General features: G+C 36.2%; 3 protein-coding genes and 1 long non-coding RNA gene across 10 annotated transcripts; 1 reads left to right on the top strand and 3 right to left on the bottom strand.

Moving 5' to 3' along the window:
• The first annotated feature begins 47 nt into the window (after positions 1 to 47).
• Positions 48 to 23,665, top strand: mcmdc2 (minichromosome maintenance domain containing 2). 4 transcript variants are annotated; one of them, XM_048173906.1, is made up of 15 exons: positions 48 to 128; positions 575 to 705; positions 954 to 1,013; positions 1,452 to 1,647; positions 1,717 to 1,863; positions 2,296 to 2,397; positions 2,921 to 3,049; positions 3,125 to 3,359; positions 3,438 to 3,643; positions 3,740 to 3,906; positions 4,275 to 4,454; positions 5,170 to 5,306; positions 5,672 to 5,781; positions 6,031 to 6,188; positions 23,265 to 23,665. In XM_048173906.1, exons 2-14 carry the CDS (start codon positions 586 to 588, stop codon positions 6,180 to 6,182), a joined length of 1,941 nt encoding a protein of 646 aa, XP_048029863.1. In that variant the 5' UTR covers positions 48 to 128; positions 575 to 585; the 3' UTR covers positions 6,183 to 6,188; positions 23,265 to 23,665. The 4 variants fall into 4 exon arrangements, with proteins under 4 accessions (XP_048029863.1, XP_048029861.1, XP_048029862.1 ...); XM_048173904.1 differs by lacking the exon at positions 48 to 128 and adding an exon at positions 144 to 385 and having other exon boundaries at positions 23,265 to 23,663; XM_048173905.1 differs by lacking the exon at positions 48 to 128 and adding an exon at positions 145 to 385 and having other exon boundaries at positions 1,717 to 1,839; positions 23,265 to 23,659.
• LOC125257528 lies at positions 5,783 to 10,200 on the bottom strand. The gene is made up of 7 exons (XR_007182411.1): positions 10,083 to 10,200; positions 8,405 to 8,450; positions 7,175 to 7,230; positions 6,889 to 6,964; positions 6,639 to 6,683; positions 6,362 to 6,437; positions 5,783 to 6,166 (listed from the first exon to the last, which is right to left on the bottom strand). It is a non-coding gene; the product is annotated as an uncharacterized LOC125257528 (long non-coding RNA).
• Positions 10,895 to 13,046, bottom strand: LOC125257527 (transcription factor 24-like). Its single transcript, XM_048173916.1, has 3 exons — positions 12,561 to 13,046; positions 11,803 to 12,257; positions 10,895 to 11,547 (listed from the first exon to the last, which is right to left on the bottom strand). Exons 2-3 carry the CDS (start codon positions 12,238 to 12,240, stop codon positions 11,446 to 11,448), a joined length of 540 nt encoding a protein of 179 aa, XP_048029873.1. The 5' UTR covers positions 12,241 to 12,257; positions 12,561 to 13,046; the 3' UTR covers positions 10,895 to 11,445.
• ppp1r42 (protein phosphatase 1, regulatory subunit 42) lies at positions 14,097 to 23,314 on the bottom strand. 4 transcript variants are annotated; one of them, XM_048173913.1, is made up of 10 exons: positions 23,164 to 23,314; positions 22,723 to 22,813; positions 20,139 to 20,277; positions 19,410 to 19,576; positions 18,806 to 18,944; positions 18,188 to 18,304; positions 16,627 to 16,744; positions 16,200 to 16,331; positions 15,160 to 15,292; positions 14,097 to 14,406 (listed from the first exon to the last, which is right to left on the bottom strand). In XM_048173913.1, exons 3-10 carry the CDS (start codon positions 20,268 to 20,270, stop codon positions 14,364 to 14,366), a joined length of 981 nt encoding a protein of 326 aa, XP_048029870.1. In that variant the 5' UTR covers positions 20,271 to 20,277; positions 22,723 to 22,813; positions 23,164 to 23,314; the 3' UTR covers positions 14,097 to 14,363. The 4 variants fall into 4 exon arrangements, with proteins under 4 accessions (XP_048029870.1, XP_048029867.1, XP_048029869.1 ...); XM_048173910.1 differs by lacking the exons at positions 22,723 to 22,813; positions 23,164 to 23,314 and adding an exon at positions 21,216 to 21,267; XM_048173912.1 differs by lacking the exons at positions 22,723 to 22,813; positions 23,164 to 23,314 and adding an exon at positions 21,216 to 21,267 and having other exon boundaries at positions 16,224 to 16,331.
• Positions 23,666 to 23,772: the final 107 nt, after the last annotated feature.

Below are 23,772 nucleotides of genomic sequence, written 5' to 3'. Positions count from 1 at the left end.
GCATATATTTGCATATATTGTGTTTCGTGCCCAGTTACCGAGCGGTACCAGTAGCTACATTTGGGAAACACACGGAGAATCTACTAACTTCAAAATAAGCAATAATAATGTATTTGTAAAAAGATGTGGTATGTTATACACTCATTAAATACTGCCTTAAAATGTTTATTTATAGGCGCTATTATTATTAGAAGCTTGTTTCTTGTATCACGTGTTATACATCTAATTTGCATATATTGAGGCCTAGTTTCCCTCTCAACTGTCGAGTACGCGGTGCATTTCGGAGATATGGATAGTCCACTTTCTTTAAAACAAGCAATAGTAATCTATTTAGATAGAAGTGGGGGGTTACGTAAACTCATTGAAGACTGTAATGTCTTTAAAGGTTTGTTTATAAAGTTGGAAACCTTATTAGCGGTTTAAATGCAGTTAGTAGTTTCCCTCAGTGGACAGAAGCTCGTGCACGTGATGTTCACGTCCGTTTTTATGTGACGTTTTTGATTAATCATTACATTTTCTATTATTATTATATTATATCTATAAGTGCTGAAAAGGGGGGTAAAATGTCTTTCAGGTGCACAGCAGATGGGGGCCGTGTATCGGTTCAGTTTTGATGTAAGTCCCTCAGATGTGCTTGAACTCGACGCCACACTGGGAGACTGTTTACTACACGACCCTCTCAAAGCCGTTTCACTTTTTCAGTCAGTGAGTTGCACGAATAAAATATACAAAATGCTCAAATTATTAGTCAGTTGCCTCACGCTTGTTTATGCAAAATGGCATAGGGGTGCATTTTCTGCCAGCCACATTTTCCTGTTGGAGAAGTGTGTGGAAAAAAAAGATATAAATGTTGATGTCATGTATTTTATTGTGCTTAACAGACAACTTTGATATTTACATTTAGAAACGACTGTGTATTTCAAACAAATGAGATTGCAGTGGTTATTTTTCAGGTTTGCTATCTGTCTATAAAAACTCTGTCACTTATTGACCACATAGAAACAGAAAGCCAGGTGAGGAACAGCTTAATTAAATGCAGATTTCACTCATATTTGTTTATAATATGTGTACACTACTGGTCAAAAGGTTTTTTAATGTTTTTGAAATATTAAACCGCAACTGTTTTCAACATTGATGATATTAAAAAATGTTTTGCAAATCAGCATATTAAAATGATTTCTGAAGGGTTATGTGACACTGAAGATTGGAGTAATGATGCTGAAATTCAGCTTTGATCACAGGAATAAATTACATTTTAAAATCTATTCAAATTGTAATTTCACAATGTTACAATTTTTACTGTATTTTTTAAATGCAGCCTTGGTGAGCATTAGAGACTTAATTATTCCAAACTTTTGACTAATAGTGTGATTGATAAATTCAGTAGACAATTATATAATAGAGCTATCAGTGTTTCAAATATACAAAACATGTTACATTTTTCTCTGTAGGTTAATGTTGTTTTAAAGCCAACCCACTTGCCACCGTTTCCAGACTATTGTTTGGATCTCTCTGAGTTTCCTCGTGGGTATGGTCCAATGAGACCTTTAGCTTTGGAGGGCCTCGTAATTGCCATGACACGTGTCACCAAATACACACAAGGGGCCAGATTTCTCTGCTCAGAAGAGACGTGTCCTTGCTCAAGAGGTGGGTAACTTTATTAACTTTATGTGCATTATTTGTAATTTTTGTCACAATTTGTCTATTTGTCCAAAGGGTTTCATCATATCAGAGTTCATGCACCGGGTGCCACAGAGTCTGCCACGGTCAGAAGCGATTTTACCTGCTTTCTCTGCTCTTCCCCGCTGAAAGAGGATGTGAAGTCTCGGGTTTTAGGGGGTGAGACAACATTAACAAAAAAATGTAAAAAAAAAAACATTAATGAAATATTATATGGAGTGTAAACTTGAAACATGAGGGGGAAAAAAAATCAAACTTTATAGTTTCAAACACTACCATTCAGGTTCAGGGTCAGGTTTTTTTATTTATTATTTTTTATAAATTAATACTTTTATTCAGCAAGGACACTGATTGATTAATGTTACAAAATTGTTACTTAATGTTAAATGTTACTTTTTAACTTTAGTTCAACAGAAAACAATTATTTTAAATTGTTATAATAATTTAAATTCTAATAATTTTTTCGTTCAAATAAGACTTCTTTCAAAAACATTTTTAAAAAATCACACTGACCCTAAACTTTTGAACGGTAGTGTAGTCACATAAAATTACTTGCTAAGAGGCAGACCAAATGTTACAATGTGTAAAAAAAAAAAAATTTCAATTAATTCACAGATAAACAGCTAGTTGAGCTCGTGCATGTAAGAGCAGTGGATATTTTGGGAGTTCATGATGCTGCTTCCTTAAGATATCAATCGGTCACCCTTTTTCTGAGAGGTAAATGCACTTTTTGTATCTTAAATTACCCCTTTTTACTTTGTCATGGTCTTGAAACTTTACTTTTAAACCAACCATTAGGAAATAATCCAGTTAGTTTGTTACTTGTCATGCCTGATTAACCTGGTTTTCTTAACGTTCAATCAGAGCTCTCAAATAAATAAACTGCTGAAACACATCCACTCACAATGTCTTTCAGTATTAGATTGGGTGTTCCTGTCTCCTTCAATAATATTTCTCAGTTAGCCAACCGGAGAGGCCACAGATTCTCTGGATGGTATTAGCATATTGTGTTGACCCAGTATTAGTCTGGAATTCAATATGCCAAGCTCCAGTTACTGAACATACATGTTAATAAATGTAAGGTACACTCATTAGTTGCTACAAGTCATAGTGGAATCATTGTTTAAAAGAGCCTGCAGTGTTTCTCTTGGCAGACGTGTAGGTGGTGAGCTTGTTTCTCAAATAATAAGTGAAGACCAGCCCCCAACTGTCATTGTTTTGTTTCTCCTAACGTAATTAGATGAACTGTGTAACTCCATGAGAATCGGCCATCTGTACCGAGTTGTGGGGATTCCAGCTCATGTGCACCAATGGCCCAATATAACCTGGAGTGTAGAGGCTTGCAGCATCCAACCATGGAACCCCAAATGTAAGGTTTTGATTTGACTTTAATGGTGTAAAATCAACCAGACAAAAGTCATTTGCTCCTGACTGTCTCTCACAGGCTCCTGTGTGGTTAGCAGCAACTTCCAGAACCTGCAGGCAGCCTCGGCCTGTTCCCCGTGGAGGTTCGCTGCCATTGTAGCCAACTCATTTGGTTCCCCGGTGATCCCACCTGGACTCTACAACACATTAAAGTTGGGGCTACTTCTGAGCTTGGTGCAAACTGAAGATAATCCAGACTCGCCCAATCACCTGGATGTGCTGGCTCTCACCAGTGACAGTCTAATCATTGATAGGTCCAGCTTTATCAAATGCACGTCTATTTAGATAATGGTCATCAAAATATGATGCATAGTGTGTTTATTCATTGACAGGTTGATGAGATATAGCCTTCCGTTGGCTTCTCGAGGTATTCATCACGAGCTGACAGGAGAGCTGTTGGCATCTCTATCTAGAGATGAACATGGAGCAGGTACCGCCAACATCCATGCAGGTTCAGCTTTGTTGGCATCTGGAGGAGTCTGTCTGCTGGGAGACCTCACATGCTACAAGAAAGACAAGATGGACATGCTTCAGTCTGGTGCCAATCAATTGTTTTACATTATTTCTATTGCAGATGACGACACACACAAAGCGAATGCATTAAAGCAAACCTAAATACTTGTTTTTCCTTCAGCTCTGGAAAGCAGAACTGTGACTGTTTTCATTCCTGCCAAGAAGTATGGTGATGATATGGACCAGCAGCTCTCTTTCCCCATCCAGTGTAACTTTTGGGCCTTAGCTGATGCTGCTTCCCCCTGCAAGAGGACAGCCAGATGTGACAATGCGGTGCTTGGTTCTGTGGTGGGTTCATATCCAGTCTGATTATAGTCAAATGGAGCTTTTCCTCAGGAAATGAGATGGGAATGATAATGTGGGAAGCATGCAGTACATACCAAAAGGCTGATTAGAAGGAACGCTGCAATGCTTTACAGATGACCCCACCTTTTTCTGTATTTAGGAACAGGAACCAGAGACAATGCCATCTATTTTAGGATAGTTCTTCATTGTTTTCATTTGTGTCAGTTGCTGAATCAAACCCTAGTTACTCCAAATTGTCTAAACAATGACTTAGTGTTATTTTATAGTACTACATCAGTGCATCTTTATAGAAGTCATGGATTTACAGCTTCTGCTTATTTTTTAGTAACTGAGTTGTTATATAAATACAGGAAATGGGCTCAGTTCCTCTTCAGCTTGCAGGGGCATTTGGACTCGTAGTCCAGTGTCGAGAAACAAGCAGCAATCATCCACTTCTGTCCATGACAGTGCATACCCTGAGACAGGCCATGTGCCCAGGAGAACCCCTTTACCCAGCATGCATGCAGTTTACCACACAAGACTACAAAGAGGTCTGCCGATATACAGTACCGGTCAAAAGTTTGGAATCATTAAGAGTTTGATTTTGAAAGAATAAAAATATTTTTTAAAATACAGTAAGAACAGTAATATTGTAAAAATGAAATGTATTCCTGTGATGGCAAAGCTGAATTTTCTGCATCCAGTCTTCAGTGTCACCTTCAGAAATCATTCTAATATGATTTTTTGCTGCTTAATGCTTTTGTGGAAAAAGTGATGTTTTTTTCAGGATTCTTTAATGAATAGAAAGTTCAAAAACAGCATTTATTTGAAATGTAAACATTTCGTCACATTAAAAATGTATTTACGGTCACTTTTGATCAATTTAATGCATCCTTGCTAAATTTAAGTATTTTTAAAAAAAAAAACACTCCAGCTTTTTGAATGGTAGTGTATCTGTTCTCACAAAAAATATTAAGCAGAAAAAAATAACACTTTTTAACTGATAAGAAATGTTTCATGAGCTCCAAATTATCATATAAGTGATTTCTGATGGATCATGTGTTACTCCTTAAATGGTAATAAAGGTGCATTAAAAAAAAAAAAAAAAAAACTCTAAACATTTGGCCAGTAGTGTATAAAACTGTATTTGGACTGCAGTTTCTTTTTACTAGTTTGAAATGTTAAAGAAGTGAAGTAATGTACATAACATGGTTAGACTCTGTTACATGAAAATAGCCCATTTTTCCACACTTGAATATCTTCTAGCTTTTGGCTCATGCAAGGGAACTGAAGGTGGACATGAGTCCCGAGGCTGAAAGGATGATCCATGGCTATTACATGGCTAGTCGCAGGGTTCGCTCCGACTCAACACAGAGATCCTCTTTCACTTCTGTCAAACTGCTGTAAGCTTTACAAAATTAAGTTTGAACTGATTTTTAAAAAGGAAGCTACACAACACTTCACTACAAAAAAAAAAAAGCCATGTTAGACCACTAGATGGAGCAATTATACTGCAAGTTAGCACTTTCCCCATCTCCAACAGACTGTCAAACTTTTTGTAATTTTATCTTCATTATATTGTTTATTTAGAGAACATACATTTGTACTCCAGCTGTTTAATTTTTTTACATAAACTGCATGTCATACTGAAGATAAAGCATGACAAAGAAGCCTGAAACTTCTGTAAAACAAGTGGTCACACACCATAAGTAGAGTTGAAAATGTAACCATTTCATACACAACTAATATAATTTACTGGTACCATTAGGATTTCGCTGGCCCAGGCTCATGCTAAACTCAGTCTGAGAACACAAGTTCTGGAGGAAGACGCAGTCATTGCAGTACTGCTGTGTGAGAGTTCAGTCACCCTAAAACATGGTTAGTTTTCTCATTTTATTTCTTTCTGAAATACAAGTACAAAAACAACATTTTTGAAATCCACTGTCATTCTAAAATGATATTCAGTAAAGAAACAATCAGGATTGAGAAATTTCATTGTGCATTTGATCACAACCCATTCACCTTTTAGCACTTCATTACTAGTGTATAGTTAGCCTCAAGCTCCTGTTACAGTGTGTGTGTTTTGAGTGTTTGGGAATGAAAAAAAAGTTTTTCTTGGGAATGCAGGAGGCTCTGCGCTTGTTTTTCCACCCGATGCAGTGTTTCCCTGTGCTCTCCATGACCTGGACTCCTTGCACCAACGGGACCTTAGATTGGAAGAATTCCGCAAGCAGATCTTGCATTTTGTGCACACCTACGCAGCCTGTATAGAGGAATGAATCAAGGTATTATAAGCAGGAAATAAGCTTTAGCCCATCTAAAATCAAAACGCATGTCCTCAGATAGTCACAGTTTCAGCACCCTAATGTAGTCTGATGGGTAAACGACGGAAAAGTGTGAATTCATCATAGCAAATGACAATCAAATACAGATTTTATATATTTTGATTATTATTTACCAGTGTACAAGTAACCAGTCTTCATCTTCCTTCATGCACTTCTCATGTCACCATTTTCTAGTTTCAGTCCTTTGATCTGGTAGGGAAGGTAGAATAAAAACAATACTGTAAAAATCTCAAATGGGGTTCCAGGTAGTCAGTTCTGCCATTGTTTCATGTTTCAGATAGTCACAGTGTCAACAATCCAATCTGGTCTGATGGGTAAACGACGGAAAAGTGTGAATTCATCATAGCAAATGACAATCAAATACCAATTTTATACATTTTGATTATTTACCAGTAACCAGTCTTCATCTTCATGCACTTCTCATGTCACCATTTTCTAGGGAAGGGAAGGTAGAATAAAATCAATAAATTAAAAATCTCAAATGGGGTACTGGGTAGTCAATTCTGCCATTGTTTCATGCTTCAGATAGTCACAGTGTCAACACCTAATGTAGTCTGATGGGTAAACGACGGAAAAGTGTGAATTCATCATAGCAAATGACAATCAAATACAGATTTTATACATTTTGATTATTATTTACCAGTGTACAAGTAACCAGTCTTCATCTTCCTTCATGCACTTCTCATGTCACCATTTTCTAGTTTCAGTCCTTTGATCTGGTAGGGAAGGTAGAATAAAATAGATACTGTAAAAATCTCAAATGGGGTTCTGGGTAGTCAATTCTGCCATTGTTTCATGCTTCAGATAGTCACAGTGTCAACAATCCAATCTGGTCTGACGGGTAAACGGCTAAAATGTGATGATCATCATGTTAAGCATTTTCACTAAAAAAAAACAAAAAACAAAACAAAACAAAAACAACTTACCAGTCTTCAATGATCTGCACTTCTCAGGTCACCCTTTTCTAGTGGAATCCTTGGACCTAGTGGGAGGATAAGTAGGATATAATTTAATGCTGGTGAAATCTCAAATGGGCTACTGGCTAAAGTGAAGATAGTCAGGTGTCAGCAATCCAATTTGGTCTGACGGGTAAACTAAATCATGGCAACAAGCATTTGTCTCAAGCACATACATTCCACATTAAGGGTGCGTTCACACTTGTCATGTTTGGTTCGATTAAAACGAACCCTGGTGCGATTGCTCGGATAGTGCGGTTCATTTGAACATATGTGAATGCTGCCATCCGAACCCTGGTGCGCACCAGACAAGCCGACCGAGACCACTGAAAAGATGGGTCTCGGTCCGCTTCCAAACGAACTCTGGTGCGGTTCGAATGATATATGAACGCAACACAGACCAAAGACATGTAACCGAACCAAAAACAGGAAGACGAGACCCTAAAAAGGACAGAATCCTCACGCATGTGGGTTTTTCTTGTCATAGTTGCGAGTTTGCCCATCACAAGCATCAGACGCACAATGCAGATCATTTGTGCGTGTGACAGATGGATTCCCGCCGGTGTTTTGACTCCTTTACACATTTTATAAGCTCTTCACGAGTTCCCAGCTGGCCAAAATACCATCACATGCAGGCTACGCACCGCTACGCACACACAACGAGCGCATTTACCTCAGAAAACAGCATTGTTTTGGATGTTCGGTAAGTTCTGTCTCAAAATAGGCAATACGTCATAAAATCCGACCAATCACGTTGTGAATGTATCCCTATGCCTTAAGGTACGGTATCTTTTGGTTCGGTGATAAAATTGCCAATGTGAACGCTAACCGGACCAGGACTAAATGGTTTTTTTCTCTTCTTTGGTCCGGACCAAATGAACCAAACGAACCAAACTACAAGTGTGAACGCACCCTAAAAGAAAAAACCCCACCACATTTAACTTCTCATGTCAGCCTCTACCAGTGGCATCCCTTAAACCTAGTTGATAAGAGTGAAGGATAAGTGAAGCGGACTATATATTCTTACATACTAAACAGTGTCACAGTTTCAGCACCCCAGTATGGTATGAAGGGTAAAAGGTGAAACCATTACTTTTGGTTTAGGCAGAACTGCTGGTAGCTAAAGACCTAATAATCTTGTCCGTGTGTGTGCGCATGTGTGTGTTGTGTGTGTAAAATTTAGCAATTTCAGTTTCTTACCCTTGAAGCGATCCTTTCCACTGAATGCAGCCATCATCTGCCTCTTCTGTGATTGGAAAAAAAAGATTTAACATAATTGGAGCTTCAGCTTTGTTTTGCAAGACAAATCTTCAAAGTAAAGAAACATGACAAAAGCAGCAGATAGTTATGAAAATGATCATTTATTACCCATGTTGTGTTTCAGCTATTGATTTAGTGCCTCAAATAAGCAGCACTGAGGGACGAGGTAAATGAAAAACTCAATTCCACCTCAAAAAGATGACTGATGATCTAGAGGTCAAAAGGCACATGTAACACAGCTTGAGAGTAGACCCTCCCACACTGACACAAAGGCCTGGGCAACACTAGCTCAACTCAAGGTCAGGACCTTTACAAAGACCACAGCGCATCCAAGTGAGTCAAAACCCTGATTACCCAAACCAGGTCATACAAGACCATTCCCAAACCGGCCAGGCCACACAAGGGACAGCAGACCTATGCCGGACAGAGCACAGTCCTGCCGACAGCAGAGCAAATGGCAAAGGAGCAATTTATCACCAGATCTGGGACACACACCTGCCAAAATGATTTATAACAGTCCTCATGGGATAATTAAAACTTTTTCCAAGATAGGTCATGATTACAACAAGATTTGACAAAATCATGTCAGTTTGTGTAGAAACAGTCACCTTTACGATATTGATCATATGGTCTCTGAAGAAATTTAATACATCCCATCAAAACTTCTGTATTCACTTTGTGCTCAAGTTAAAACACGTCAAATGAGGTCTACAAAGCAAGATGAAATCTCTTTGCATTTTTGCTCATGAGCAAATATACAAAACAAACAACTAGATTTAAGCAAACTTTTAATACTCATCCCATTTAAGATATGAGAACTTAATAGCAAATTCACATATTTGGGCTGATCTGCTTTGCAACAGGGCAAGCTGGCTTTTAAAAACTTTTGAAGGCAAACAGGCCTACTTTTCTTCCAGGTAATGCATCATCATCATCATCATCATCATCATGCTGCAACTCATTAAAGAGCTAGATCACCCAAAAATGAAAATTGTCAATTTACTCACCCTCCAGTGGTTCCAAAGCTGTATACATTTCTTTGTCCTGCTGTACACAAAAGATGATATTTGAAAGAATGTTTGTAACCAAGCATATCTCGCCCCACCATTGACTACCATAGTAGGAAAAATATATACTATGGTAGTTAATGGGGGGCGAGATCTGCATGGTTACAAATATTCTTTCAAATATCATCTTTTGTGTACAGCAGGACAAAGAAATGTATACAGATTTGGAACAACTCGAGGGTGAGTAAATGACAGAATTCTTTTTTTTTTTTTTTTTTTGGTGAACTATCCCTTTAATATGAGATATTGCGGAATCATGTAGCCTATGACGATTCGTGATAATTGGAACTGATTCAGTTGATCAAATCTTTCAAATTACAGTTATTAATGATTAATGATGCGTCTACGGAACGACGTAGCATAGCAAGTTCGTATTATAAATTATTTTTTATGCAGCCCAACACGCGTGCGGACTTACCACGTGGCCAACACAGGATGCAAAAATCTCTAAACGAGCTTATATCCTCGTGAGCAGTTCAACAAATCGCTGCAATAATACTGTGACTTCTGTTAGAATGTATCAGTACAATTGTTAATTGAAATACGTTTACCTCAAGTTATACTGCAGCGCGCAGAACGTGCGACCAGCTCATTCCACTTTTGGGAAGAAAAGGATTTAGCGCATGCGTACTATGCTTTTTATAAAGGAACTTCCTGGTAGGAGCAGCACATGCGTGCTGTTGTGCTAGCGTAATAAAATAAAATAGGCTGACGTACGTGAAATACCTTTACGTTTATGCATACGTTTATGACACGTTTATATTGATATCACTCTCAACAGTATATAGTTTTATGAAAATCCTTTTGGAATTTGATTCCTTTAATGAAAGATGCTTGCTTCTTGAATGTATCACCTCAAACCTAAACACTCAAACCTAAAGTAACGTATTATATATATAGTATTATAAAAAAAAAAAAAAAAAATCCAACCCCCATTTAATAATTAAGATAAATAATAAATAATAATTTAGATAAATGATCCATTCAGCCACATATAGATCAATGCAATCTATATAAACTTTTTTTAGAGGGTTAAAAAAGGCTTTACAGAGTTAACATTATTTATTGCTTTCCACAAATTTTCAGTAATTATGATTAAGAGCTTGAACGTTTTTTTTAATGTTTCCATGAACAATTTCACAGCATGCTGCCATCGAATGAGATATATTAAAACTGTAAATGGACTAAAATTAAAAATGAATTACATTTTTGATAGCCTATTTAAAATGTTCAGTGCATGTCAAATATTTTGAACCAATTAAGTTCCTGTTGGAACACTTTATATTGCACATTATGAATGATTTAGTTGAGAAAAACAGAGATAAGAATAATAATAATAAACTTGAGATCAGTGTAATTTTAGTTTAAGAATTCTTTTATTAATTATTCCACATATACCACTATTCACATAAAAAAAACAGGAAGGAAGGAGAAAAGGGAATGTTGATGCTATTGTTGCGATTCTGACAGACCACTTCACATGACGAATGTTAAGTTATTCACACATGCATTTAGTGCAAATGTTGTAACAGAAAGTGCATAGCCGACAGCTCAAGCATGACAGCTCATTATAACCCAACACACGGAATTCAGACAAGTACAGAACTGCAAATAGCTACAGAAGTCTGAGCAGAAACCCACAGTTAAAAAAACACAATGTTTAATATTTCAATCTTATTTACATATTTGAAATAATTAGGATATATTAATATGCACAACTATTCAGCTGTATGGCATCATAATGATAATCACTTCAATAAGTTCAGTTCATTTGCCGCGTAAAACAAACTTGTTAAATTTTACAGGCTGTAACTGAACAATTTATGCAACAAAATTACTAAAACAACAACTCTACTTTTTTTTAAACCTTCATTTTTTTTAATCATTACCTCTAAAATCTTTTGTGCAAATGATCTATGTTTGAGACGATGATGAAGATGCCCCTTGATTTTCATTCGAGTTACCCAGGAACTGGCCAGTGGCACCGATATATAACCTTGAACGCATTGGCCATTTCTGAAAGACAAAAACGATAAAAACAAATACTTATTCAGCTGTTTCATAACATTAATTGCCACGCGTAAAATGGATAGGCCTATTTGTAAAATAGACTAAACCTCTATCTTAAAGCCTTTCAAACTTCAACAAAAATGTTTTACATTTTTAAATGAATGAAAATGTGTAACATTTTAAATATTTTGAGGCTTTAAAGTTCTATGATAAAATATAAGCTTATAATTAGACAACAGAATTTAGGTTACCAAAACTTACTTTCACAGGATGTAAGTAGCCATCGCCTTTAAGTGAGTTCAAAGCTTCAGTTTGTTTTGTGTTGTCCTCTTCCATCCCCTCCTCTTGCAAGGTTCTCGTTAAATGCGCTATATATGTGGTTGCCAATATCAAGACGTCGAGTTTGGACAGTTTGGTGTCCGGTGGCACCGACGGTAATGTTCTCTGTAGCTCGAGGAACGCATGTCTGAGCGTCTGTACGCGACTCCTCTCGCGCGCTGCGTTGGCTGCTGCGGGTCTCCCTCTGCCACCGAGGCCACTAGACGGGACCACCCTGGAGCGAGACAGGGCCTCTGCGCGTCGGCTGTCCGCTGAGAGCGTGTCGGGACTGGGGCTCGAGTTGGGGCTTGATGCGGGACTGTCATCCATAACTGTCACAGAACCAATTCCATCCATACGGATCGACTGTCTTCCAACCATTGAAATCACTTCTTAACCTGCATGGTTAAAACAGTACATTAAAAATACACACTTAAATAGGCAAACAGACACATTTATACAAATATTCAAGAATCAAAAACACATTTAAGCTCATGCACTCGTTAAAAACTTTTGTAGGAATATTTGCCTCAAGTGAGCTCATAAGTCATTCAATATCAAAGCAATAAAACAGACGCCAAAAGTGCTTATGATTTACATTAAATCATTTCAGCTGAGAACATGCCGTTTTAATACAAAACTTAATAAAGACTTGTAAAGGTGCATTGTCATGAAAAGTTACTGAAATGTAATAAACATACCTGTATTACCGTTTCAAGTGCTACACATTAAGGCATGAAAACCTCCAGCTCGGCAAAAAAATATCGTTGTAAAATAATAGTCCCTTTCTCGTTGTAAAAATATATAACCAGTAGTGGTGCTGCGCGTGAAAAGTCGCTTAGGCTGTATGTCCGTGCACACGCACTGCCCTCACCTGAATGACTGCGTAAAGTCTCAAGAGCCTCTAATTTATCGGGGAACACAAAGAGCTGACAAGTGTTACACTCCGGTGTAATTAATCAAAAGCCTTAAAAACTCTGGCAACTGGAGCCGTTCTCCACTGTTTCCCCTTCGCATCGGTCGGTAGGAGGGTACAGTCCATTTTCCGACGCCAGAGGCAGCATTTTTTGGTCCTCCCAGAGTTACTTTGTAAACCACAGCTTCAGAACATTATATAAAATATTGTTTATTTAAGATATAAATACTCATATCCCCTTGACTGGCTTTGTTTGGTGAAAATGTATGTGGTTTGTTATAGCCAAGCATTCAACAATATAATAATTTTCAAGCTGTGCTCTCGACAATTTGATTATACTTTAACATTTAAAAAGGCATATCGATATTTTGAGCCGCAGACATCAGCTTCATTTCCTGGGACAAAGCCAATAAATAAACTCTAAACACTGCAATCAACTGGCATGCTTGAGGAAATTCTTGTGAGACTCCTAAATTAATCATTCTGTTTTCCGCAAACGGAGATGTGGGAGAATTAATGAATGGAATTATTCATAACATGTATATCTGAGACTGTTCTTAATAAACATTGTTTTTGTAAGGATGAAGTAACAGTATTGCCCCCAGGCCAATAATTATGAAGCAGAGTAAATGAAGTTAAGTAAGCTTCTCTGTCTAATTACTCTACATCTTTCAGAGGTTATACCCTGGTGTAGATATTAGACTACAGATACGAAGAAATTACATTCGTGGATTATTGTATACTGACCACGTATTCTATAGGCCTGTGTCTAAACATTATTATAAAATCAGTTTTATATTTCATATTCATTTACCGTTCCAGTCTACTAACGCAATGTCCATGATGTTGATAAATCTGATATAATGCGCAAGTTGAAATAAATTCTCACTCGAAAAAAAAGTTAGCCATGAATCTGAAAGATAAATCTATGATTAGCTCTGAATGTAAACGACTACTTATTTAATTAATGCACGATGCAGTGAGATTTGGAGCGTCAATTTGTTAAAATACTCCATATTTGATCTGAGAAATATAATGCATATAATAAGAAACATAAAAAATCCACAATATGCAAAAGGTATATTTGATATAACTAAAAGAATTATCACACCTTAAAAATAGGACTATAGACGTAGTCTAGTCGATTTTACAAAGAATTTTCAATGCCCCTTTGAGATTTTGTTAATAAAATAACATATTCTATCTGGGAAAATTATATATATGAGCAATAATATTAGTAATACCTCTAATGCACTGTATATACTTCATTTATACTAAAGAATCATGTACAAAACATGATGATATTAAAAATACTCAAACATTTTGCAAAGTATATTTATTACAAACAAACACATACACAAATATTTACGAAACAGGAGAATTTGAAGATGCAAACTATAGGCAGTGCAAAAGACTTGTCAAGAGAGTGCATTTTGGTGGACCTTCTCAGAAATTCACATTTTATGTAAGTGGCAGAGCAGAAAACTCGCTTTAGGAAAAGTCACACACAGATGACAAGCTGAGCGATTGATTCTCATAAAGACAAAAGAACAGTGATAAAGGGTTTTAAATCAGCGGCTTCAGATTTTCAGAGTCTGCCACGCCGCATTAGAATATTTAACCCTCGTGACCTGTGAACACATCAGAACAGTCATGAATTAAATAAATGAAATGGAATGTCATTAATTGCACTTTTACAACAATATTTAAACTCTATTGGTTGACTTTCATGCTTTTGTATTGTGCGTTAATAGTAATAAAAATAGCCAAGAGCAATAAAATCCTAGCACACACTGTCTAAAATATGCTTATATAGATTATCACTAAAAATCCCTCTGTTACTGGACCCCTATAATAACATGGTAAACAGCTAATTAGGGCTTTAAACAACTGTCATTCTGCATTATCATTCCTATTACTCACACTCTTGCTTGTTACAGTTTTTTTCAAGTACAAAAACATTCAGTTCATATTTATTGTAGTTACATTAACAAATCATTTCTGCATTTTAGAGGCCACACACTGATAAAGCAACTGATATGATAACCAATGGATTAACAGATTTAGGATGTGACACACCAAAGGGGTATGATTTGTACAGTACAAGATGATGTCACATTACACAGCACAGAACTGTGGTGAACCTCAGGCCAGTTCTAAAGGAGAAAGCTGTTTATTTGCATGGGTGGGAAAATAAGAGTCATACAACTTGACAAACAGCAGGCATTTATGATGGCAGCAATTGAGTACTTTACATTGATAGCATTTATCTAAGAATTTCTTTCCCTTTTTAAATAGAAGATAAGTTGCAAGTATTTGTTGAAAGAAATTAAATATATAACTAAATAGACGAATAGCACAGTAAAAATTTCAATTGTTCATACCTTCTTCCTCTGCTGTCTGCTTGAACTTGGTCTGTCCGAAATGTAACGCCGGGCTTCCCAAATTCTGACGGCTTACTCAGAGAGCTGCTGCGGTCATGGGCTAAGAGATGTTTGGGGCCCATGTGAATATCAGCTAAAGCAAAACACGGGTTAGTCACGCATTGTCATGGAACTGACATAAGGGAAATGTAAGGCTTACTCAACCACAGGCTGATGATATACAATAGTGGAATGTAAATAGATGATGCCTTGTCTATTACTATGAGAAATGCATTAATAGCAAAAAACTCTCTTAGATAATGTCAATTACTGTAAATATTAGAGAACAATATGACAATTTCATTGCAATGCACTCAACACAGAAATTTAGTAAATTCAAATGCAATAATGGTGGCATGTTAGAGCCCTATTTTGTTATATATATATATATATATATATATATATATGTATGTATATATATGTATGTATGTATATATATATATATATATATATATATATATATATATATATATATATATATATACACAGTCAAACCAAAATTTATTCAAACACCTTGAACATTTCATTCATTATTACAGTATGGTAATAAAATATGACAAGATCTCAGAGTTAAACTGTGTCAGAAACAAAATAATCTTAATTATGTCAGATAACACTTAAGCAAAACATTGTCAGGTCAATATGTCTGAATAATTTTTGGTTTCAAATTTTTATCAATTTTACTGGTAGTCCACTGTATGAAGAATTTTTGGGTATAATATGTCACAGTTTATTTTGCTATCCTCACTTACATAAATGAACTATAGTGTCCTGCACACACTAGTAAAACATATCAAAGATTATATATTGTCTGAATCATTTTTGGTTTGACTGTATATATATACAATACTATATATATTGTACAATTATTGTAAAATTGTACAGTATGCTGAGTCATATATTTAAATAACATATTTAACATTTATTTTAATCTTCTATATAATTCATTAATGTAAATAATGACACGAATGAACAAAAAAAATAGCAGCAAATATTCATACTTGTAAGTGGATTTGAGATTTGACCTTTGATGTCTTTTTCATCCTCTAGTTTCTTCTTTGCGTCTTTTGAGGCTTTCCAGTTGATTAGAAACTGCCTAGACAGCTCATTTATTTGTTTTCCATCAAGGTCCTCTAAATATCAAGAAACAAATACAGTTTCTGAGCATCATTTCACTAGCTAAATAATTATATAAAATTCAAACCACACAACCAATAAAAATAACTTCTTAAAATAACTGTAATTAAAATGCTTATTGAATATAATTGAATTGTCATTAAATAAATAAATTAAATACATAAAAAAAAAAAAATGATAAGAATTAAAAATAAATAAATTACATAATAAAGGACAAACAATTTGAGTCATTCAGAAGGTCAGTGATTCTTTTACCATTTTAAATCACTCAGTAAGTTAGCTAATTCTCACCTAGAATTTTGCTGACAGTTATTAGTCTGTCCCTGTATTTAGGTTTGTGACACACAGGATTTCTACTCAGATCCAGTAGCCGCAGTTGAGTCCATTGGCTGAACACTGTCTCCAACTCCTGAAAGCGTAAATAAAGGCATTACATTTTACTCTTAATCAGTATAAATGAAATCATTAGTAGACAAATAAAATCTTTTCCAAATGTTCCAAATGAGATTTTGCATGCTGGAAAAATCCTGAAACACTGAAGATTTCACAGAAGATGGTTAAAAATAATCAGGGCGACAAAAAGGCCACAAGCATAAAAACCAAATGAAACCAAAAAAATTCAGAGGGCAAAAAGTATAAACAAGACATCAGCTTGTTTTAATAAATACTGTCACTCGGACTGTGTGACTAACAAGTTCCCCTGGGCAGTAGTCCTCAAGCATGTTGCCTGCAGTGTATGTTTATCTAAGGACACATTAATCCAGGCTGGAAATATGAATACTCTCTGGACACGCTCTGATTGTTCATTGCCTTCCTGTCTCAACTAAAGTGCTTCCACTTTTCAGTCCTCGTGCAATCAGCTCTAGCGGGACCCCAGCGAGCCGCGCGCTCTCAGGCTTTGATAAATGATCGTGTCAGGTCTGTCACTCTGAGGGCTTGGCTGGGAACTGCCCAGCGCCAAATTGCCCTCCCATGCGCGGGAGTGCTGAATGCACTCCTGACTGGGCTCTTTCCAGCCCCACACTGGGTTAATGATGGCCAGTTATGAACCTGTATTTGACCAGCGCTTCGATCCTATCTGCACTGTCTGGCCGTGCGCCACTAACAGCCTCTGCAGTACCCATTTGTCACTCGGCTGACTGCCTGTCATAATCTATTTTAAAAATCCATAATGTTTCCTCTGGAATTGGACCAAACTGCGTAAGGGAGGAATTGATCCTTTGGGTGCTGTCGCCACTGAATCAATAGTGGCAAAGGGGTTGTATAAATTAAAGGAGATATCTGCTAAACATGAAAGCTTCCTCTGACACATGGATCACTATTATCGGTGGCAGTTGCTGAGAGAATTGTGGGACAAAGTTAGCGAGCTGCTTGACAAGGTTTTTTACTCGGCAGAGTTCGGAAAGTGTTCCTTCACTGGTCCTTTAGTCACCGAATGTGTGATATCGATAGGGTGGAAAATCCCTTTTCCAGAATAGGTTACTTTTCAGCTTTAGTTTCACTAAATGTTTGCCTCAAATGGGTTTTTTAAAACAAGGCTGAAGTTATACGGGGCACTGAGTGTATTTCAGAGGAAAATCAGTTCACTAAGGAAGGAGGAAAACTTGTGCTTGTTTAAATTGTCAGCAGAAGCTGTCCCTGGAGACCGGCCCGCTGATTTGTTGAATAATTCTGACCCTGTGCGAGTCTGGAGACGGCTGGAAGGATTTGTAGGATTAGGTTTTTGCACTACTCTCCCCTCTATCATTTCACACTTCATAGGAACATACAACAAATTGCAAAATGTAACTTTTATTGTACTTATAAAAGTAAGCATTATTTACAAGTTGTTTTAATGAAAAATCATATTTACCTGCATGTCCTGTAGCTGGTTATCAGCAGCAAAAAGATGGGTTAGTTTTGTGAGAGGGGCCAAGTCCCATATCTCATCAATGTTATTTTTGCAGATATTTAAAATGCACAGAGTTTCCTGAAAGAAGAAAATATAATATTAATATAATTAATAACACACTTTAAATTTGAAACCAGTTCCACTTCTGGTGAATCAATGAAGATTTCACTGTGTTAGTAAAAGGAGAGCATTTACGATTTTTTTTTTTTTTTTTTTTTTTCGGGGGAAAAATTGGGTGCACTTACACTTGCAATTTCATTAATTATCAAGATAAACAAAATTCCCAACTTTTCGGTTTGTTTTCCCATAGCCTGGGCAGTAAACACTCCCTGTTTGATTTGTCAGACAAGGAGGCAGCCACAGAGACCTCTTTTACCCTCATCAAATTTTGCACAGAACTGCTTTGATACACTGGTCCAGGAGTCGTACGCCTCTCTTCTGATTCTGACAGCAAACTCACAAGATGCTTCAGGACACTGTGCTATGTCAATCTAAATAAGTGCACTAGACTGTAGATATCATGAAACAACCTAAGGCTCTTCTTCACTGAGGTGAATGTTAAAGAAACTAGTTACTCACAGAGAGGCTAGAAATGGAACGGGGGTCAAAGACCAGCTTTTCTCCACGGGGTAGTCTCTGACCTTCCACATGCAGCTCCTTTAGGTTTTTCAACTCCTCTAATCCCTCCACCACAGTGATGCTGTTTCCTCCCAAGAACCTCAAATACAGAAACATTGGTAACACTTTACAATAAGGTTCATTAGTTAACATGAACTAACAATGAACTGCACTTCTACAGCATTTATTAATCTTTGTTGATGTTAATTTCAACATTTACTAATACATTATTAAAATCAAGAGTTGTATTTGTTAACATTTAGTTAATGCACTGTGAACTAACATGAACAAACTATGCTGTATTTTGATTAACTAACTTTAACAAAGGTTAACAAATACAGTAACAAATGTATTGCTCATGGTTAGTTTATGTTAGTTAATACATTAACTAATGTTAACAAATGAACCTTATTGTAAAGTGTTTCCGAAACATTAGTAGTCAACAGCAACATTCATGGTCTATCCCTTATTAGTGGTGCTAAAATATTAACGTCATAGTTCATTTCAATGCAAGCAGGAATGTGATTAAGAAATAATAAATATTCTTGAACTTTCATATACTTACAGTTTGGAGAGCTTATGTAGAGATGAGAGGTTCTCTATGCAAGAGATATTGTTATTTTGCATGTATAAATGTGTAAGGTTTGAGGCAAACCCCAAATTGCAGATTTGTGATATTTGGTTGTCATAAAGGTAAAGGACTGTGAGGTTTCTGCACATCGATAGATCATCCTATATGTTAAAGAGGGAAAATAATCAATAAACAATAACATATTACCATTCAAAAGTTTGTGGTCGATAAGATTTTTTAAACTGTTTTTGAAAGAAGTCTCATATGCTCAGCAAGACTGCATTTATCATACAGTAAAAATAGTAATAATATGAAATATTATTACAATTTAGGATAACTGTTTTTTTCTTTTTCATTTTAATATATGTTCAAATGTAATTTATTCCTGTGAAGTCTTCAGTGTCACATGATCCTTCAGAAATCATTCTAATATGCTGATTTGATGCTCAAGAAACATTTATTATTATTATCAATGTTGAAAACAGTTGTGCTGCTTAATATTTTTGTATTCTTTGATGAATAGAAAGTTCAAAAGAACAGCATCTATTTAAAATAGATTTTGAATTCTTTAATCAATTTAGTACATTTATGTTTAATAAAAGTATTCATTTCTTGAAATAAATATCTTTCAGATCCCAAACTTTTGAATGGTAGTGTAATATTTAATTTAATGCAAACTAGAATTTTAAATAGGACTTGAATAAATTTGAACTTGAAACTTACAATGTCCTCTATACTTTTGTTTGAAAAGTTGAGATGGGTCAGTTTCTTCAGATACTGCTGGAGAGATCCACTTCTGCAGGTTTTTAAGTGATTGCTTGATTTTGCGATCAGATGTACTGTCAGGCGGACCATAATGACTCTGTGTGCAAAAATATCACAGGATAGATTTCTCTTCTGCAGCACATCATGTCAAGGGAATAAGGCGATTTATGAGAGAGCCAAAAACACAAAAAGCAATGCAAGAACATGTGATCAAATAGATTTTAGAGTACTAGGGATGTATTACTGGGGTTTGTTAAAAGTGTAGTAGGTGATCTGGGAAATGCTAACATTAGCCTGCTAGCATTGAAAGCATACGATCCCACCCTCCCTGCAAATCGCCGTCGAAAGCCTTGCCTCCTCCAAAACACATGAATGTGCACACACACACAGCTGCTCTTGGCAAAGCGTCACAAGAGACGGCGTTAAACTACCTCATGACCTCAAAGCACAATACATTACAATAATAATTAACATAAACAACTTAGAAAGCTTGTACCTGACTGCTGCAGATTCGTTTCAGTGTTGATACTTTTGACATGGATACGCATAAATCCGAGTCTGAACGAACAGCTCCGGTTAGAACGTCACAGGTTGCCACCTCTTAATTATGGTAGTTATGGCGTGAACGCAGCATAAGCTTGTTGTTTTGATTCGGTAGAAACTGTAAAAGGTGGCTGCTGTTTGTTTGTCTGAATAAACTCTGCATAGCATAAAACATGCTGCTGACATATGATGTCTGCACGAACAGGGTGTGTGAGGGTAAAAATATACGTTGACCGGCAGGTAGGACATCATATTATTTCATTTGGACCGAATATGATGATTGAATTTACATTTTATTATCCTACGCCTTCCACAGGCAATATGTGCTTCCCACACATAGACTTTACTTGGGCGGACCGCCCACGTATAATAACGGCCGCCCAAGTATATTTGGAGACACATTTTTGCTTTTATTATTTTTATCCTCTTATACTTTTATATCCGCGCAAGATAATGAAACCATCCGCGATCGAATAGCTAGTCGTTTCGTACCTGCTCGTTATGTGTGCGTCAGAACTGTTTACTCCCGCTGACATTCCCACGGGCGCTGCATTTTGCAAAGTCACAAGGCGGCGCTGTTGCGCGTTCTACAAGCTCGCGCAACAGCGCTTCAGACTCTATGTTCAGACTGCTTCAAAGTGATTCTCAATCAGTGAAAAGCGCAGAATTATGCCAAGCGATTGCTAATGAACTCAAGTTGATGAATTATTATAATGTCTAATGTCATATAATGTCTTCATGGCCTTTATATAAAATGTTTTATAAGGTTGCAAGAATCTGAAGGATCAGCCTGCAATAGTACAGACATTTCAAAATAAAAGTCTCGGTGTATTTCGGGGTTGTTTATAATTAAAAGTCAAGTAGTCAAAAGTCAAAGTAATTAAAAGTTTTTTCTTTTTCTTTTGGGCATTATTGGTATTTTGGTTACACAATAAATTGTATTTAATTTGATTTCCATTTAATTCATAGTAAATTATTGTAGTCTCCCCCACAGGAAGAAAAGACTAAGAACATTATTTGACACATATATTATTAATTTTATAAATTTTACTAGTAAAATCTGTGTCCCGTTCACTGAGAGAGACACTATATGACAGCAAGGAGAACATAGGAAAAGGAGAACCATTTAAATGCTGCAATTTTGCATAATTTACAATGCATAATAATGCATAATATTAGTATGAAATTAAATGTAATAGTATGCTATGTAATTAAACTTAATTTCAATAAATACAAATACTGTTAAAAATCACACATTATTTGTTTGTCACATGTAGTAGACCATTTTTGTGCCGTGGGTAATAGGAGGATTTTTCGCCCGGCTACCACCGCAAGTATATTTCAAACCTATGGGAAGCTATATATTTATACATTTAGACTGTTTAACATAGTGATTGCTATCAGGATATGGGGAGACTTTCAATCAGTATAACAAAAAATGTTTCTGTAAAGAATCACCTATTGCACCTTTAATTCAAGATGTCGTATTTGTGATGGTGACATCATAAATGTTGACATTTTTACTGGGCTCTGTTTAGATTTTATAAAATGAATAGTTTTTATCTGTGCATAATTGTGTCCTAAAATTGTGTCATAAAATGAAACTCTATCCTATCTGTTTAGGAATCATGGTAATAGCAAATAGTCAGAAATTAAGATCAGAAGTTTCTGTAATACAGCCCCTGACCTCTAAATATGTTTCTACATTGATTTTAAATAGGTTATTGAAAGGAATAATTGATGTGGTGACCATTATTTCTTTGATGATGTGTACTTTAGAGACAGCATAGTCAATTGACCTGCAAACCTTTGCCAAAATTACATATTATTTTTGAATAGTGATTCCAAGGCCAAAGGTGAAATAGACATGTGACCTCACCTAAGATTATCATAAAGGGAGATGTGTTCTCCCAAGAACAAGAACCCTTGAGATATGCATTGTCTGTAAGCTTGACCCTACACATCTGCATGCTGTAGGGAATTATATAAAACACCTTACCAGAAAGACTTCCTTGGAAAGACCTTGAATGATATTTTACTCCATATGCTGAGTCTCTCTATATTGTCTTGTCAAGCACAGGCGATGAACACTAGGACAGAAGTAAAGGGAATACATACATCAACACATGACAGCAGGTCGGTTTTACACTTGATCTCAGAGCAGCAGACTTTGGGGAGATGACATGAAGAGCCTCTTAAAATCAATAACTTTCTGTGGTTAAACTCCAGGGAACTGGATGGAGATGGCAGTTTGCCAATCATTATAATATATTGCAGTGTATTTAACAATATATTGCAATACACATAAGTGAGCACTCTTATTTTTCTAATAAAGACTGACATAGGCCACTGTTGGCATATAAAGATTATAAATGCAAACAGAAAAGGCAGACGTGAATAGTCTGTACAGTAGCAGAATCAAATAAGCACTGAATCTTACCTTAATGCACAAATGTTGTGCATTAACTGTCGTCAGCTATGAACGCAAAGTGTTTCATCTGTTGTAATGAGTCTTTTCCTCTTGTCTCGGCTTTTGTTTAGGAAGTGAGTGCTGATGTTGCCATGGCGACTCGACGCGACTCGAGCGCAAGGTCAGTTTGCACGCGCCAGGAGAGAAGTTCAAATGTGGCATGACTTTCTCAATAGAAATGGAGAAACGTTCTCATTGTTTTAAATTCTATGTGGACTTCAGAACACGATGTATACACTGTTTTTCGATGTGTGTTTTTACTGATGTTGTTAACGGTCATTTGTTCTACCTAGAGCTTTAGTTATTTAGTAATAATTGTTATCAATAATTTAAGTTAGAATTAACTTCTTTCTTAAAACGAATAACATAAATGAACATCCAAGGTCTTTGGTTTCGATCTTTGCCAACTTTATTGGAATATTTACGTCAGGCTAATAAATTAACATATAAAAACATGCCTGTGGCCATACAATAGTTAATATTTGCCTGTGAAAGCAAAATAAGAAAAGAAAGAAAAAAACACTGCTGAGAAATAATTTTTATAAAAATTATGAGATTAAAGGGTTAGTTCACCCAAAA

Source organism: Megalobrama amblycephala, linkage group LG22 (assembly GCF_018812025.1).
Source record: "Megalobrama amblycephala isolate DHTTF-2021 linkage group LG22, ASM1881202v1, whole genome shotgun sequence".
In the NCBI taxonomy this organism is placed as follows: Eukaryota; Metazoa; Chordata; class Actinopteri; order Cypriniformes; family Xenocyprididae; genus Megalobrama; species Megalobrama amblycephala.
The sequence above is the reverse complement of the archived record's forward strand: the minus strand, read 5'-3'. Positions and strand labels throughout refer to the sequence as shown.

Coding starts and splice junctions, on each gene's coding strand:
- LOC125257527 (XM_048173916.1), bottom strand. CDS start 12,240: ATGGTTGGAAGACAGTCGATCCGTATGGATGGAATTGGTTCTGTGACA. Junction 11,548..11,802: donor GCTACTTACATCCTGTGAAA/GTAAGTTTTGGT, acceptor TTTGTCTTTCAG/AAATGGCCAATGCGTTCAAG.
- mcmdc2 (XM_048173904.1), top strand. CDS start 289: ATGGATAGTCCACTTTCTTTAAAACAAGCAATAGTAATCTATTTAGAT. Junction 2,398..2,920: donor GGTCACCCTTTTTCTGAGAG/GTAAATGCACTT, acceptor TAACGTAATTAG/ATGAACTGTGTAACTCCATG. Junction 5,307..5,671: donor TTCACTTCTGTCAAACTGCT/GTAAGCTTTACA, acceptor TGGTACCATTAG/GATTTCGCTGGCCCAGGCTC.
- ppp1r42 (XM_048173910.1), bottom strand. CDS start 21,259: ATGTCAGCGGGAGTAAACAGTTCTGACGCACACATAACGAGCAG. Junction 18,945..19,409: donor CTACATAAGCTCTCCAAACT/GTAAGTATATGA, acceptor TCTGTATTTGAG/GTTCTTGGGAGGAAACAGCA. Junction 16,745..18,187: donor ACCAGCTACAGGACATGCAG/GTAAATATGATT, acceptor TTACGCTTTCAG/GAGTTGGAGACAGTGTTCAG.